Source organism: Taudactylus pleione, unplaced genomic scaffold, assembly GCF_031769625.1.
Source record: "Taudactylus pleione unplaced genomic scaffold, aTauple2 ptg000497l, whole genome shotgun sequence".
Classification (NCBI taxonomy): domain Eukaryota; kingdom Metazoa; phylum Chordata; class Amphibia; order Anura; family Myobatrachidae; genus Taudactylus; species Taudactylus pleione.
Window position 1 is genome coordinate 2,862,456 of NW_028284899.1, and position 12,618 is coordinate 2,875,073.

Below are 12,618 nucleotides of genomic sequence, written 5' to 3' on the forward strand. Positions count from 1 at the left end.
TATGGTCAGCCACAAGTGCTGCGTATGGGTCCGATGTCAGCCGATGTTACAGATTGTTCATACATTTCCTCGAGATGACATATGTTACTAAGGGGAAGTGGGCGTCTTGTGTCAGGCTGGTTGGCGTCTTATTTCATACAGCAATCAAACGGCAAAACATAGTGGGCGTGCTAATGTCTTGCTAGTGATCGCGGGATTTGCATACTTTGGCTGCGGACGGCTGCGTGCGAACATATCCTAGTGACCGGGTCTGAATCAGGCCCTTGGTGTGCAGATAGTTATATTGCTTAGTGGGGATGTCCTTTCTTTGCCACCACACTTTGGGGTTGAGATACCAAGCAATGAAAAGATTGGAGAAATGTCTCAGTGGAGAAGGTGCCCATAGCAGCCAATCAGCATCTACCTATCATTTTATAGAGTTACTTGATGTTTCCTCAAAGCTGATTGGTTGCTATGGGCAACTACTCCATTGGTCCATCTTTCCATTTATTTAATTATAAATTCCTCCCCACAAATATACCTCTATATCATGATTTTATAAGTTTGAAGTTATTGCTTTGTTCTTAACTTGCACACAGGAGTAGTCTAACATCAGACAATAGCGTGTTTAGGAAGACAAAGGGCCTGATTCAGAGCCGGACGCTCTGACCAGAGCGCTCGCTCTGAATCAGGGCCCTCCTCCCTAAAAATGGAGCGGCCTTTTGGACGCTCGCATAGCTGTGGGTTACCATCCACAGCTTATGCGAACGTCCATGATGATCGGGCTTGCGACGAGACCCTGCGGTAGGGAACGCCTCCGTCTGGCAGCCACGCCCCCGGCACTCCCACCAAAGGGGGCGTGCTGTCACTCACCATCGACAGCACGCCCCCTTTGGTGCGAGACCCCGAGCGACGTATTTCTCATCGCTCGCCGGGTCTCGCGCATGTGCACGACGGAGCTCCCTCCGTCGTGCGCATGCGCATTCACCAAACATCGACCCGCTTGCGAGCGGGTCTGAATGGCCCCCATAATCCATTTTATATGCATACCGGAAATTAAACCCCTAGCCTGGGTTGAGTAGAGATTTGCCTTAGTATGGCCTGATGTTTCATTAGCCTATCTCTGTGAAAGAAGTGGGTTTAAGGTGCTATTTTGGAGTTGATAGTGTGGGTACCCTGGTGAGTGTGCCTTTTTCTGCTGAGGATTTACCCATCCACATGCCCCAGTATTTTGGTTATTTTTACTGGCGTAAATTATACAATGTGACCTACACAATCCAGCCCATAGCCTTGTGGCTTAACCCACACCAGGCACACTCTGCCTGTTCTATTGAAAATATTCAAATTCTAACTATAAATAGGGCATGAATTTCTGTGTAAGGCCGCTGTTAAATATGCAAACATGTTTCATACACAATAACTACACAAGCCACCATAATTTATACTGCATTGTGATTTATTGATTTAATACCCTTTACAACCTTATTCTCAAAGCTTAAAAGGGTATGTGTATATGTATATATATTGTTTTTTTTTAATTGGTGTAGCATGCCATGGCTATGTTCCCAGGGATATGGCTGACGCTCAGATGGTGCAAACAAAGGGCAGTCTAGTCTTGCATCTCAAAGAGAACCACTGTCCAGCTGGAAGAACAAAATAAGAGAGGGGTGTTAGTGTCATAGAAGATTGTATCATTTACTATCAACACACAGATTTCCTAGGTGATCTCAAGACGGTCATCCATCTATTTCAAACAAATTTCACTGCAATTGTCAAAGCTGTTTAATGAAAAGATCAAAACAAAGAGGAAAAAAAAACATGTTAGAATAAAAAAGAAAGGACTCAAATGCCAAAGCTATACTGTATATAAGTGCCAAAAAAGGGCAGATTACACAAAGTTGAATAAACAATACTGTATATTGTATTACACTGTTATAATACAGTTTTAAATATACAGTATAGTGTGTTCATACTCTTTGCCTCAATACGCCACGTAGCATGAGAAGCCTTGTGTGACTGAGCCTCCAGGTCCTGTGCAACTCTGCTACCGCCGAGAATCTTTGTTTCCTCAAAATGAGTCTTAGTTGCAATGTGATGCAATTAGGAGACTGCACTGATAATTTGTTATGTATAACTGTGTGTGACTGAGTCTGTATAAAAAGCACAATGGAACTTGCCTTTTAAAACAGACATGGCCATAACACTTCTTAAACCGATTCAGACTCTGGGCCTGATTCAGACCCGCTCGCGAGTGCTCACAAGCGGGTCAATGTTGGCCCAGTCATGCGCATGCGCGAGACCCGGATAGGGCAAGCCGTCGCTCCGGGTCTCGTACCAAAGGGGGCGTGCTGTCGATGTTGAGTGACAGCACGCCCCCTTTGGTGGGCGGGCCGGGGGAGTGGCTGCCCAAACGAAGGTGTTCCCATGTCAACGCCTCCGTTTGGGGGCGGCCCCACTGACATCACGAGTGATGTCAGTGGGAGACATTTCGGCTCTGTTAGAGCCGAAATCTCTCTGGGGCTTGCGGCAACGAGACCCTACCACAAGGGTCTCGTCGCAAGCCCGATGGTTGCGATGATCTTGACCATCGTGACCATCTTCCTGGCCGCTCACTATAACTGTGGGTGGTCACCCACAGCTATGCGAGTGGCCAGGAGGCAGTTCTAAAAAAAAATTGCCCAGCCCTGATTCAGAGCAAGCACTCTGTCAGAGCGTCCGGCTCTGAATCAGGGCCTCAGTCACGCACAGATTTACAAGTGTCCATATCAAATTAATCAGCACAGTCGCTAGGTGCACCTTAGTTGAATCACATTGCGACTAAGATGCATTTTCGGACAAAAAAAAAGATGAAAAAAGAAGTTCGGTGCAAGCACAGTCCCAGCGGACCTGGCGGTTCGAGAGGGGCTTTTTGGCGTGACTGCAGCACTAGTGTATGAGGACACATCTGTAGGCCATTGAAATTTTTTTTTTGGTCACTTAGTAGCAGTGTTTTACAATTGTTATTTCTGTTTTATTGTGCAATTGTATCACCACCGACCATCCACCGTCTTTATATCTGGCTAGCAGGGTGCCTTGAATGGCACCCTGCAGCCTGAATCGCAGATGCAGTGCCACCCGGAGCGTCCTCTGGACACTCCAAATGGCAGACTGCAGCCATAACAGCTTCCCAGAGCATCCTGAGCATTGGCGTAACTATAATGGGTGCGCGGGCCCCTGCATCCAGGTGAGCTGGCAAGACACACCCTACTCCAATATAGTTTATACTTACCTCTCCAGAGTCTCACATTGGCCAGTGCTGCAGAAATGGTACGGCGGCCATTTTCCCAGTGATTTGCACAAATCGCTGCTAAAGAGGAGGGGGGGCCACATGGAGGCTGCACATGGGCCCCCTCCTCTCTTAAACTGCCCCTGATCCTGAGGATGCTTCTGGGCAGTGCTATTGTTCCGGTCACTTGGGGTCCTGTCCAATGAGCCATGACGTCATGTGCTGAGCGGGGAGTGGCCGGCACCAGGAGTCGTAACTCGAAGATTGTCTGTCTTTCCCTATATACCTACAGTATACGCCTATTATATTCATTTTCGCTTACTTGACAAATTGAGGGCAGTGCACCATCTTCCTTTGCGGCGGAATTGTCCACAACCCCAGTTGGTGAAGTTAAGACAGCTCCCATCCACATTTCGGTATCCCACACGCTAAAAGACGGGGAAGGTCAAGAAAAATACAAGGTAAATAGATGTCCTGTCGTTTCTCCTAAAGTTTATCAAAACTAGTACATGATTCTTGCATGATACAGAGCTTGTAACGGACGCACAACTGAATGTGAAAACATTGTAATGGCTACTAATTCAAAGGAACCAGTTGGATTGTCAGTGAGACAGAGTTTTACTACATATAACTCTAACAAAAGCTGAAAGAGCGTATCTTGAAGTGAGCAGATGTACTAAGCTCTGGAAAGTGATAAACTACCAACCTGCTACACTGACCTGGCTGCTTCCTCCCGGAGGAAGCAGCCAGGATGTAGGCAAGTATGCTCTGAAGTCACAGTGCTCCCCAGCCAGCCCCGCCTCAGCCCCCAGCCCAGAGTCAGCACCTGCACACTGCAGTCACAGTGCACCTCTACCAGCACCCTCACAGCCCCCCCCCATTCTCAGCCCCTGCTCACTGCAGACAGTGCTTCTCAGCCAGCACCCCCCACAGCTCCCCTAGTCTCAGTCCCCACTCACCGCAAACACAGTGCTTCTCAGCCAGCACCACCCAGTCTCAGCCCATGCTCAATGCAATCAGTGTGTTCCTAGAGGACCCCCCTCAGCCACTGTTTAGCCCCCCCCCAGACTCAGCCCCTGCAACAACAGGGCCCCCTCTCCCACTCTCAGTAAATGCTCACTGCATTGCAGCCAGCCCCCTGCACCTCACCTTTCAGCAGAGGCCCCTCTCCTCAATCAGCAAGTGTGTCAGCACCTGTAGACCTCATTATGCGCCGTGGTCAGGGGCAGATTGGGATGGAAAACCAGCCCGGGAAATTTCTGAAGCAGCCCTAACTGGGAGGAGGTGGAGACTGCGAAGGGGGCAGGATCTGATGGCATATCTAAGTGGGTGATGGTATATGAGGGTTATGGAAATGAGAGAGAGCAAGAGACGGCCTAAGGGACTAATTTATCAAGCAGTTTTATCATTCACAATGAGTGATAAAACTCGTTGTGTATGATAAACGGTGATCCAGCCAATCAGCTCCCAACTATCATCTGTTTGGGATGATAGTTGGGAGATGATTGGCTGGAGCATCATTATCATACACAGCAAGTTTTATCACTCGTTGAATGAAAAAACTAGTTGATAAATGAGGCCCAGATGGGAGAGGGAGAGAGAAAGAGGCATAGGAGAGAGACGTCTGAAAGCTGTTTTATTCCTCATCATTTATCAATGTACAGTCCCCTCTCCTTTATATAATAATGCTACATATCAGTGTGTGCTGGGAGCTGTGTTATTCCCCCTCATATATCACTGTATGGTCCCCTCTCTCCTATACAATAATAATATCACATAGTGTGTGGCGGGAGCAGTTTTATTCCCTCTCATATATATCTCTGTACAGTCCCTTCTCCTCTATATAATAAAAATACCACATATCAGAGTGTACTGGGAGCTGTGTTATTCCCCCTCATATATCACTGTATGGTCCCCTCTCTCCTATACAATAATATCACATAGTGTGTGGCGGGAGCAGTTTTATTCCCTCTCATATATATCTCTGTACAGTCCCTTCTCCTCTATATAATAAAAATACCACATATCAGTGTGTACTGGGAGCTGTTACTCCCCCCTCATATATCACTGTATGGTCCCCTCTCTCCTATATAATAATAATACCACATATCAGTGTGTGACGGGAGCAGTTTTATTCCCTCTCATATATCACTGTACAGTACCTTCTCCTCTATGGAAGAAGATAAATGCCGGAAACATAGTAAATGCATTGAAAAAGCCGGAACTCCATAGTAAGTGTATTAGAAAAGCCGGAAATCCTATTACATGTATTGAAAAAGCCAGAAATCCATAGTAGATGTATTAGAAAAGCCGGAAATACATAGTAAATGTATTAGAAAAGCCGAAAATCCATAGTAAATGTGTTAGAAAAGCCGGAAATCATAGTAAATGTATTAGAAAAGATGGAAATCTATAGTAAATGTATTAGAAAAGACGGAAATCTATAGTAAATGTATGATTGCCGGCTTTTTCAATGCATTTACTATAATTTCCGGCTTTTTTAATGCACTTTACTATGATTTCCGGCTTTTTCAATACATGTAATATGATTTCCGGCTTTTCTCATACATTTTCTATGATTTCCGGCTTTTCTCATACATTTTCTATGATTTCCGGCTTTTTCAATACATGTACTATGATTTCCGGCTTTTCTTATACATTTGCTATGATTTCCGACTTTTCTAATACATTTACTATGGATTTCCGGCTTTTCCAATACACTTACTATGATTTCCGGCTTTTTCAATACACTTTACATTGTTTCTGGCTTTTTCAATGCAGTTATTATGTTTCCGGCTTTTACCCACACCCCTCCTCTATATAATAAAAATACCACATATCAGTGTGTACTGGGAGCTGTTATTCCCCCTCATACAGTATATCAGTGTACTGTCCCCTCTCCCCTGTTTAATAATAATACCACAAATCAGTGGGCTGGGAGCTGTGTTATTCCTCCTAATATATCACTGTACGGCCCCTCTACTGCCATTAATATAAATAATCCTAATTTCAGTGTGTGCTGAGAGTTGATAATTAACACTAACATAGAGAGCATACGGAGGAGTGTGATAGCACATTAAGGTGCACCTGGAGGAGTCTTATGGCACATAAGGGCATGTGAAGGGGACTATTGGCACGGGGATGTGAAAGGTCTGATGGCATAATTGTGGCATGTGGAGAGTTCCATTACTCATATTTTATTCCAATCACCCTCCTTAAACATATATACCCATTACCCCCTCCTCCTTTACATGGTATTGTCATACCACCCCTTATACATTGCGTGCCTACAACAATCCTACCACCCCATTTTATATTGTATTCCACTATTTAACTTACAATAAATTTACCTCCTTTTTTTTTCAAAAGCTGCTGCTAGCCTTGGCTAGGGGAGGCTAGGGGAGGCTGGGGCGGGACAGTGCTGCAGTGAGCTGAGCTCCTTCTTTAGGGCAAAGCCACCACCGGGGACAGGATGAAATAAGAAGCTGTTGCTGTGACCAGCCATGGCTGGGCGTGCACTGCCAATTGCATACCATGCATCATAGCATGCGCCAGGCAATTTGGTTTGCAGTGGCTGAGCATTGGCAGGCTGGGCAGCAGCACCCCCGCACGGGAGATTGTCCTGCTGAGGGTGTCGGACTCTGAGTGGGGTGGGGCCACCCACTGGGCCAGCCCGAACTTAGCTGGAAGAAGAAAAAAAAAGCCTTCCTTTCCTGGAATTAGTGGAGAGCTCTAAATGATGTCAGTGATGCGGCGTGGCAACAGTAAGTGCTTCCAGGCCGCCGGATACTTGTCCAAATGCCTCTAAAAGGGGACCAGCCCGGGAGGGCATATTCCCCCCCTGCCCAGCCCGCCCCTGCACATATGGTCGCAAAGGCACAGCACAGTCATGGCAGTGAAGGGGCTGCTAATGGAAGGTGTCCGGCCCAGCAAGAAGTAGCACAGTTTCCCTGCATCCCAATCCGCCCCTGGCCGTGGTTCACTTCTCCTCCTCAGCGGGGTATGCAGACAGGAATCGGCGCGCCCACAAAGGGTGGTGCCCTTGAGCGGCAGCTCAGGTGGAACATCATGCCTAGAGCCGGCCCTGGGCAGAGTGTATGAGAACATATCTGTAATACTGAAGGGGCACAGTGTAGGTTTAGTCTTCAACAAACTGATACCTGTGCTATGGGTGTGCTATGTGTCCTTAGCACCGTAAATTCCAAACCCAACCTACTGGCAAGAAAAAGCTGTTTGCAGATAGAGAATGTAATGTTTTGGGACTGTCTACTGTAGTATATATCACTGGATAAAATGTCTTATTAAAATGTTTAAGGCTACAACAGTAAGTTTTCAATTCCTAAATACATTAAGTAGGTGTGTGGCTGTAGCACAGACCTCTGCGTTGTGATTGCTCCTAAGATAAATTTTGCAATTCTGCGCTACTTACGCCTTTGGGTTTCACCACGCCGATCCATACCAAATTCCGATTTGTGCACGTTCTCTTTGCCAGACATCGCACTTGGTTATTAGCACACATGTTGTGTATAGAACTTAGATTCCCTCGTCTACATCTGCAGGCTCTCTATGGAGGTAATATAAAGTGACAAGATTTCAGATCAACTTTACACCAAAGCGTTAACAGTCACATTTACATCAGTCACATTTACATGTTAACGTCATAACATTTACAAAGAGCACAAGTGTACAGTGGGCCTAATTCAGACCCGCTCGCGAGCGAAGGACGCTCGCAAGCGATTCGATGGTGCCCGAATGTGCATGCACACGACAGAGGGAGCTCCATCGTGCGCATGCGCAAGACCCAGCGAGCGACGAGGAATCCGTCGCTCGGGGTCTCGCACCAAAGGGGGCATGCTGTCGATGGTGAGTGACAGCACGCCCCCTTTGGTGGGCGTGCCAGGGGCGTGGCTGCCAGACGGAGGCGTTCCCATGGGAACGCCTACCGTCTGGGTCCGGCCCCAGTGACATCAGTAGTGATGTCAGTGGGAGTGATTTGGACTCTGATAGAGCCAAAATCACTCCTGGGCTTGCGGCAGCGAGACCCTACCGCAGGGTCTCGTCGCAAGCCCAATGGTCGCGATGGTATTGACCATCATCATGGACGCTCGCTATAGCTGTGGGTGGTAACCCACAGCTATGCGAGCGTCCAAGAGGCCGCTCCATTTTTAGGTAGGAGAGCACTGATTCAGAGCAAGCGTTCTGGTCAGAGCGTCCGGCTCTGAATCAGGCCCTGTAACCCATAGTTTACAAAGCTTATATGTGCTACTATCTAGTAAACAATAAAGGATTTTCAACTACCCACATTACAGGATTAAATTAACTAATTTTGGAACCAGTAAACAGTTAGAAAACTATTTAACCATGTGAGTGTAATAATTGAGGTAGACGGAGTGCTGACAATACTAATTACCTCATAAAGGAAATTTGTTTCTATCAGCAACTTCTCCACTGTTTTCACTACATGTAACATCAACCCCAAAATCTTCAAGCCTGCTAGTTTAAATGCTTTTGCTTGTTCACTAAACACGTTTAAAGGTTAACAACACCAACGTCACTGTCTCTGAGGAACCCTTGTAAATCCATTCTATCCTAGTTTTGCACATGGGCTGATAAACCTGGAAATGTGCAGGGCAGGAATACTGAGCCCATCCAAATTTAACCTACTTCCATTGCAGGTAGAAATGTGTGTGGACCCCAGTGTTTTGGTTTTGGCAAAACCACTCTCGAATGATAGTGTTTGTTTTGTCAAAACCACCCTCATGTGTTTTGGTTTGGTGTTGGATTTTTATTTGAATGGATAAAAACATCATGTAATTTGGACATGTTTACATGCAATCTAAAACCGGTTTTTAGATCTGAATTCCGAATTTACTGGAAGATCCGAGCCAGGACTACTTGGATCCCCAAAAGTGATTCGAGCCAGGTCTTGGTTCTACTCTGAACCACAAAAGTGATCCGAGCCAGGACTTGGTTCTACTCAGAACCCCAAAAGTGATCCGAGCCGGGATTTGGTTTGACTCCGAACCCCAAAATTGATCCGAGCGAGGACTTGGTTCCCCAAAGTTTGGGTGTGTTCAGTTTTCAGCAAAGTTTGTGTCTAGTTTCAGGACTACTTTTCTTTAAACCCAATGTATAATCCACACTTATACTTGTCTACCTACTGTACCTCCTGCCATTGACATGGGCAAAATGCTGCGCACTGCGAATGACACCATATTGCCGCAGATTAGTGCGCTTTATCGGAAAGCTAGGTGAACTTGCTGCGGTGACACTTCTGTGGTCCTTTACCAAGTTCTTATTAAATTTAGAGTCAGAATGTTGAATAGGCTTAAAAAGTTCAGAGGTGGGGCTGCAGCGCAGTCCAAAATTCAAATAGGGGAGTCACACCAACTGCCACCCCAAACGTTACCAGCTGGAACTCGTTGGCAGTTGGTGTGGCTCCCCTATTTGAATTTTGGACTGCGCTGCAGCCCCACCTCTGGAGCCACCACTGCCTTTTAGGGTCTGATATGTTTTTTAATACTTTTCCGAGTAAACATTGTATGAAGAAGGTGAGGTCCATTTTGAATGCAATGACTGCTCTTTTCATTATCACCTTTATATGGATTGGTTTTAGTAACGTTTACAAATAACATCAAAATAGCAAAATGAATCAATGTTTTTCTTTTTTAGTAAACTAGATATTCGAAAATTTACATTACAGAATAACATTTATTTATAGCTCCTAAAAAGACAAGCTGTCATTAATTAGAATACACTCAGTGATTCCACTAACCCGAGCCATCCCGAAGGTCCTCAATACGTTGAAAACACGGTAGGAGCAGGTCCCTTTGTCAGGACAGATGCCGTGCTTGCTCTCCATTGTGACATTGTGGCAGTGACTTAGGTCGGAGGTCTGCAGGTCATCTGCCATGTCACCGCCATCCTCTTGGCTGCCTGGGCAACCTGTTTCTTCTAAGTCACCCTGAACAGCTATTTCTTCTGAGTCACCGTCCTGAACAGCTGTTTTTTCTACATCACCATAATCATAATCATCTAAAAAAAATACAAAGTATAAATCACTAACTAGATAACTATCTTTCTGCCACTATGAAATGAGAAAAAGAAACATAACTGAGAACAGAAGGTACATTTCTGTATCCTATTTAATGCAAACCTACTTCCACTATGATGCTCAATTTGGAAATAATTTAACAGTACATTTAATAAAAGGTCAATGCTAATAAAACACAGTTAGGGGGCATTTCTTTTATACGCGATGTGCTGGCGTTTGCGCACATCATAGATAATTACGACATCTGCTCTGCTGCTATTACTGGGCACCTCTAGGTGGACAGAGCAATGTTGTGTCTGCGATGTGTCTCCGTTACCAGTAATTCCACACCATTCCGACGACACATTGAAGGGCTCGCTTGTAATTGAATTGGCCCCTTAGAGAATTATTTTATTGTAGCCAATTTCACCCTTAATGAAATCTGTATAACCTTTAAGGATAAATAAGAATAAGTAAAACATCTGTAAATATTCTCAGTAAGTGAAACATCCACTAATACAGGGAGATTGTACAGATTGTCATCTCACCACGTTCCTGAGCATAGATGGTCCCCACCAGGAGCAGCAGCAGAAGACGGATCATGTCTGCTGGGGAAAATAAATCGTCATCATTTCATGTTCTTCTCTGTGGTTTTCACACTGACCTGTAACTTTGGTTGTTTTACCTTTTCAGAGAATTGAACCCTTTGTGCCTTCACAATTCTGGAGGTCCTTCAGGTGTCTGCAGTCTCCAGTGATCTGGTTTCTCCTCTTTATACACTGATTTTAGGAAGTTGTGGTTTTATATGTATTAGATCACAGTGTAGTTAGACCATGGAAATCGCACTAATAATGATGCAAATAGTAATTATCATCACATCCATTACCCAAGTGCAACGACTTGAACTGTCATTCTTCCATCTAAGGAGATTTTACCTTGTGTATGCATGATAAAAAAACTCTTTATATTTCTAATTTTCTACAGCTGTAGATGCATAGGAAATATACAGTATAATAAGTAGCAGGTCTAAAAAATTAAATGAAAGCCCTAAAAAGAATGTGTTTAAAGTTGACCTATATTCTGGAATAATCCTGAAATAAAACTTTTATCTGTATAACAGAATGAAATGATCATTATGTCTGGTGGGCCAAATACTGTAGGTACATTTCCAGCAGCAGAAAGGTGTACTAATCATGGCTGGTTGGTGTGATCCATATTATAAGGAGCAGAGCTGGAGGTGACTGAGAAAATGGAGCCGTGCAGGTTATGTGGTTTATTTAGAAGGGTTTGCATAGATTTTCCTGAGTGAAAATCAGTCTAGATTTTTGGCCACCGCAGATGGTTTTTATGTTTAGTTTTCAATGTGACGATATACATTAATGCAAACAAGAGACTGACATAGAACGCGCTTCTGGGAAAACAATGTTTAATGATATTGGCAAACCTCGATCCATCCAATCTAACTCTCAGGGCTGCATTCAATTAGTTTCACCTCCACTAAAAAGTTCCGCCGACCCGACTTCACCTACATCGCATATTTTGGACGCAAAAACTTAACGTGCACGTTCCCGCTTTTCGCCCTATTCTGTTACTAACCAGGCGAAAACGGCAAGCGGTGAATGTAAAACAGGCCAAAAGTACTGTCAGAATAGGGGAAATCAGGTTGAACCCTCCAAAAAGATGCGCTAACATTGGGGATCAATGTAGAAGTGTTCCAAATGCCATAATAAAACCATTTGGGGTACTGAAGTTTTTAAAGACCTAGTTATTAGCGTCATTGTAAAAGTGGTGAAAAATGGCATTAAGCAGTATTTAGTGGTGAAAATACAGTAAGTAGTCCAGTCAAATTTTGGGTACTTGAAAATGGGTGCTAGCATCTTTTAAAATCTCAATAGTGAAGTTTAAAACCTTTAAACGTCAATCCCAAAATCACCTGACCCATCCTTGCAGACCCCTAAGAAGTCTATTTCGCTAGCTTTTATGCTTGTACCCCCATATTTAACTTTTTTGCCCACAAAATGAAAGTACTTTTTTGGGGTGTTCTTAAGTTTTACCCTGGATTTTTTGACACAGTTGTCCATTGGGAGCTGTCCCAAGGGTTCTGAGTGGTTTCCTCACGTTCGCACCCCAAAATTAAAAATGTTGCACTTCTTTTCACCTGCTATCCTTAGGGGAATCTTTTTCGCCTATTACATTGCGTTGACTTTCCGCGTAGGCGAAAACCAGCTGGAATTGAATTTGGAGATAAGTTCCGACCACGCGAAAAGACGCGATCGGCGATGCTTTTCCTCGGATAACGGTTTTCACTACTAATTGATTACGGCCCAGTCTGGCTTCCTGC

At 44.7% G+C, this 12,618-nt stretch overlaps 1 protein-coding gene across 1 annotated transcript; it reads right to left on the reverse strand.

The window, feature by feature from the left end:
- Window positions 1–1,563: 1,563 nt before the first annotated feature.
- Window positions 1,564–11,005, reverse strand: LOC148502444 (proteoglycan 3-like). The gene is made up of 6 exons (XM_088449829.1): window positions 10,963–11,005; window positions 10,826–10,885; window positions 10,020–10,279; window positions 7,674–7,808; window positions 3,567–3,672; window positions 1,564–1,622 (listed from the first exon to the last, which is right to left on the reverse strand). The coding sequence occupies exons 2-6, from the start codon at window positions 10,878–10,880 to the stop codon at window positions 1,564–1,566; spliced, it is 615 nt and encodes a 204-aa protein (XP_088305955.1). The 5' UTR covers window positions 10,881–10,885; window positions 10,963–11,005.
- Between the last annotated feature and the right edge of the window lie 1,613 nt (window positions 11,006–12,618).

Coding starts and splice junctions, on each gene's coding strand:
- LOC148502444 (XM_088449829.1), bottom strand. CDS start 10,880: ATGATCCGTCTTCTGCTGCTGCTCCTGGTGGGGACCATCTATGCTCAG. Junction 3,673..7,673: donor GCGTGGTGAAACCCAAAGGC/GTAAGTAGCGCA, acceptor CCCGTCTTTTAG/CGTGTGGGATACCGAAATGT. Junction 1,623..3,566: donor CACTGCCCTCAATTTGTCAA/GTAAGCGAAAAT, acceptor TTGTTCTTCCAG/CTGGACAGTGGTTCTCTTTG.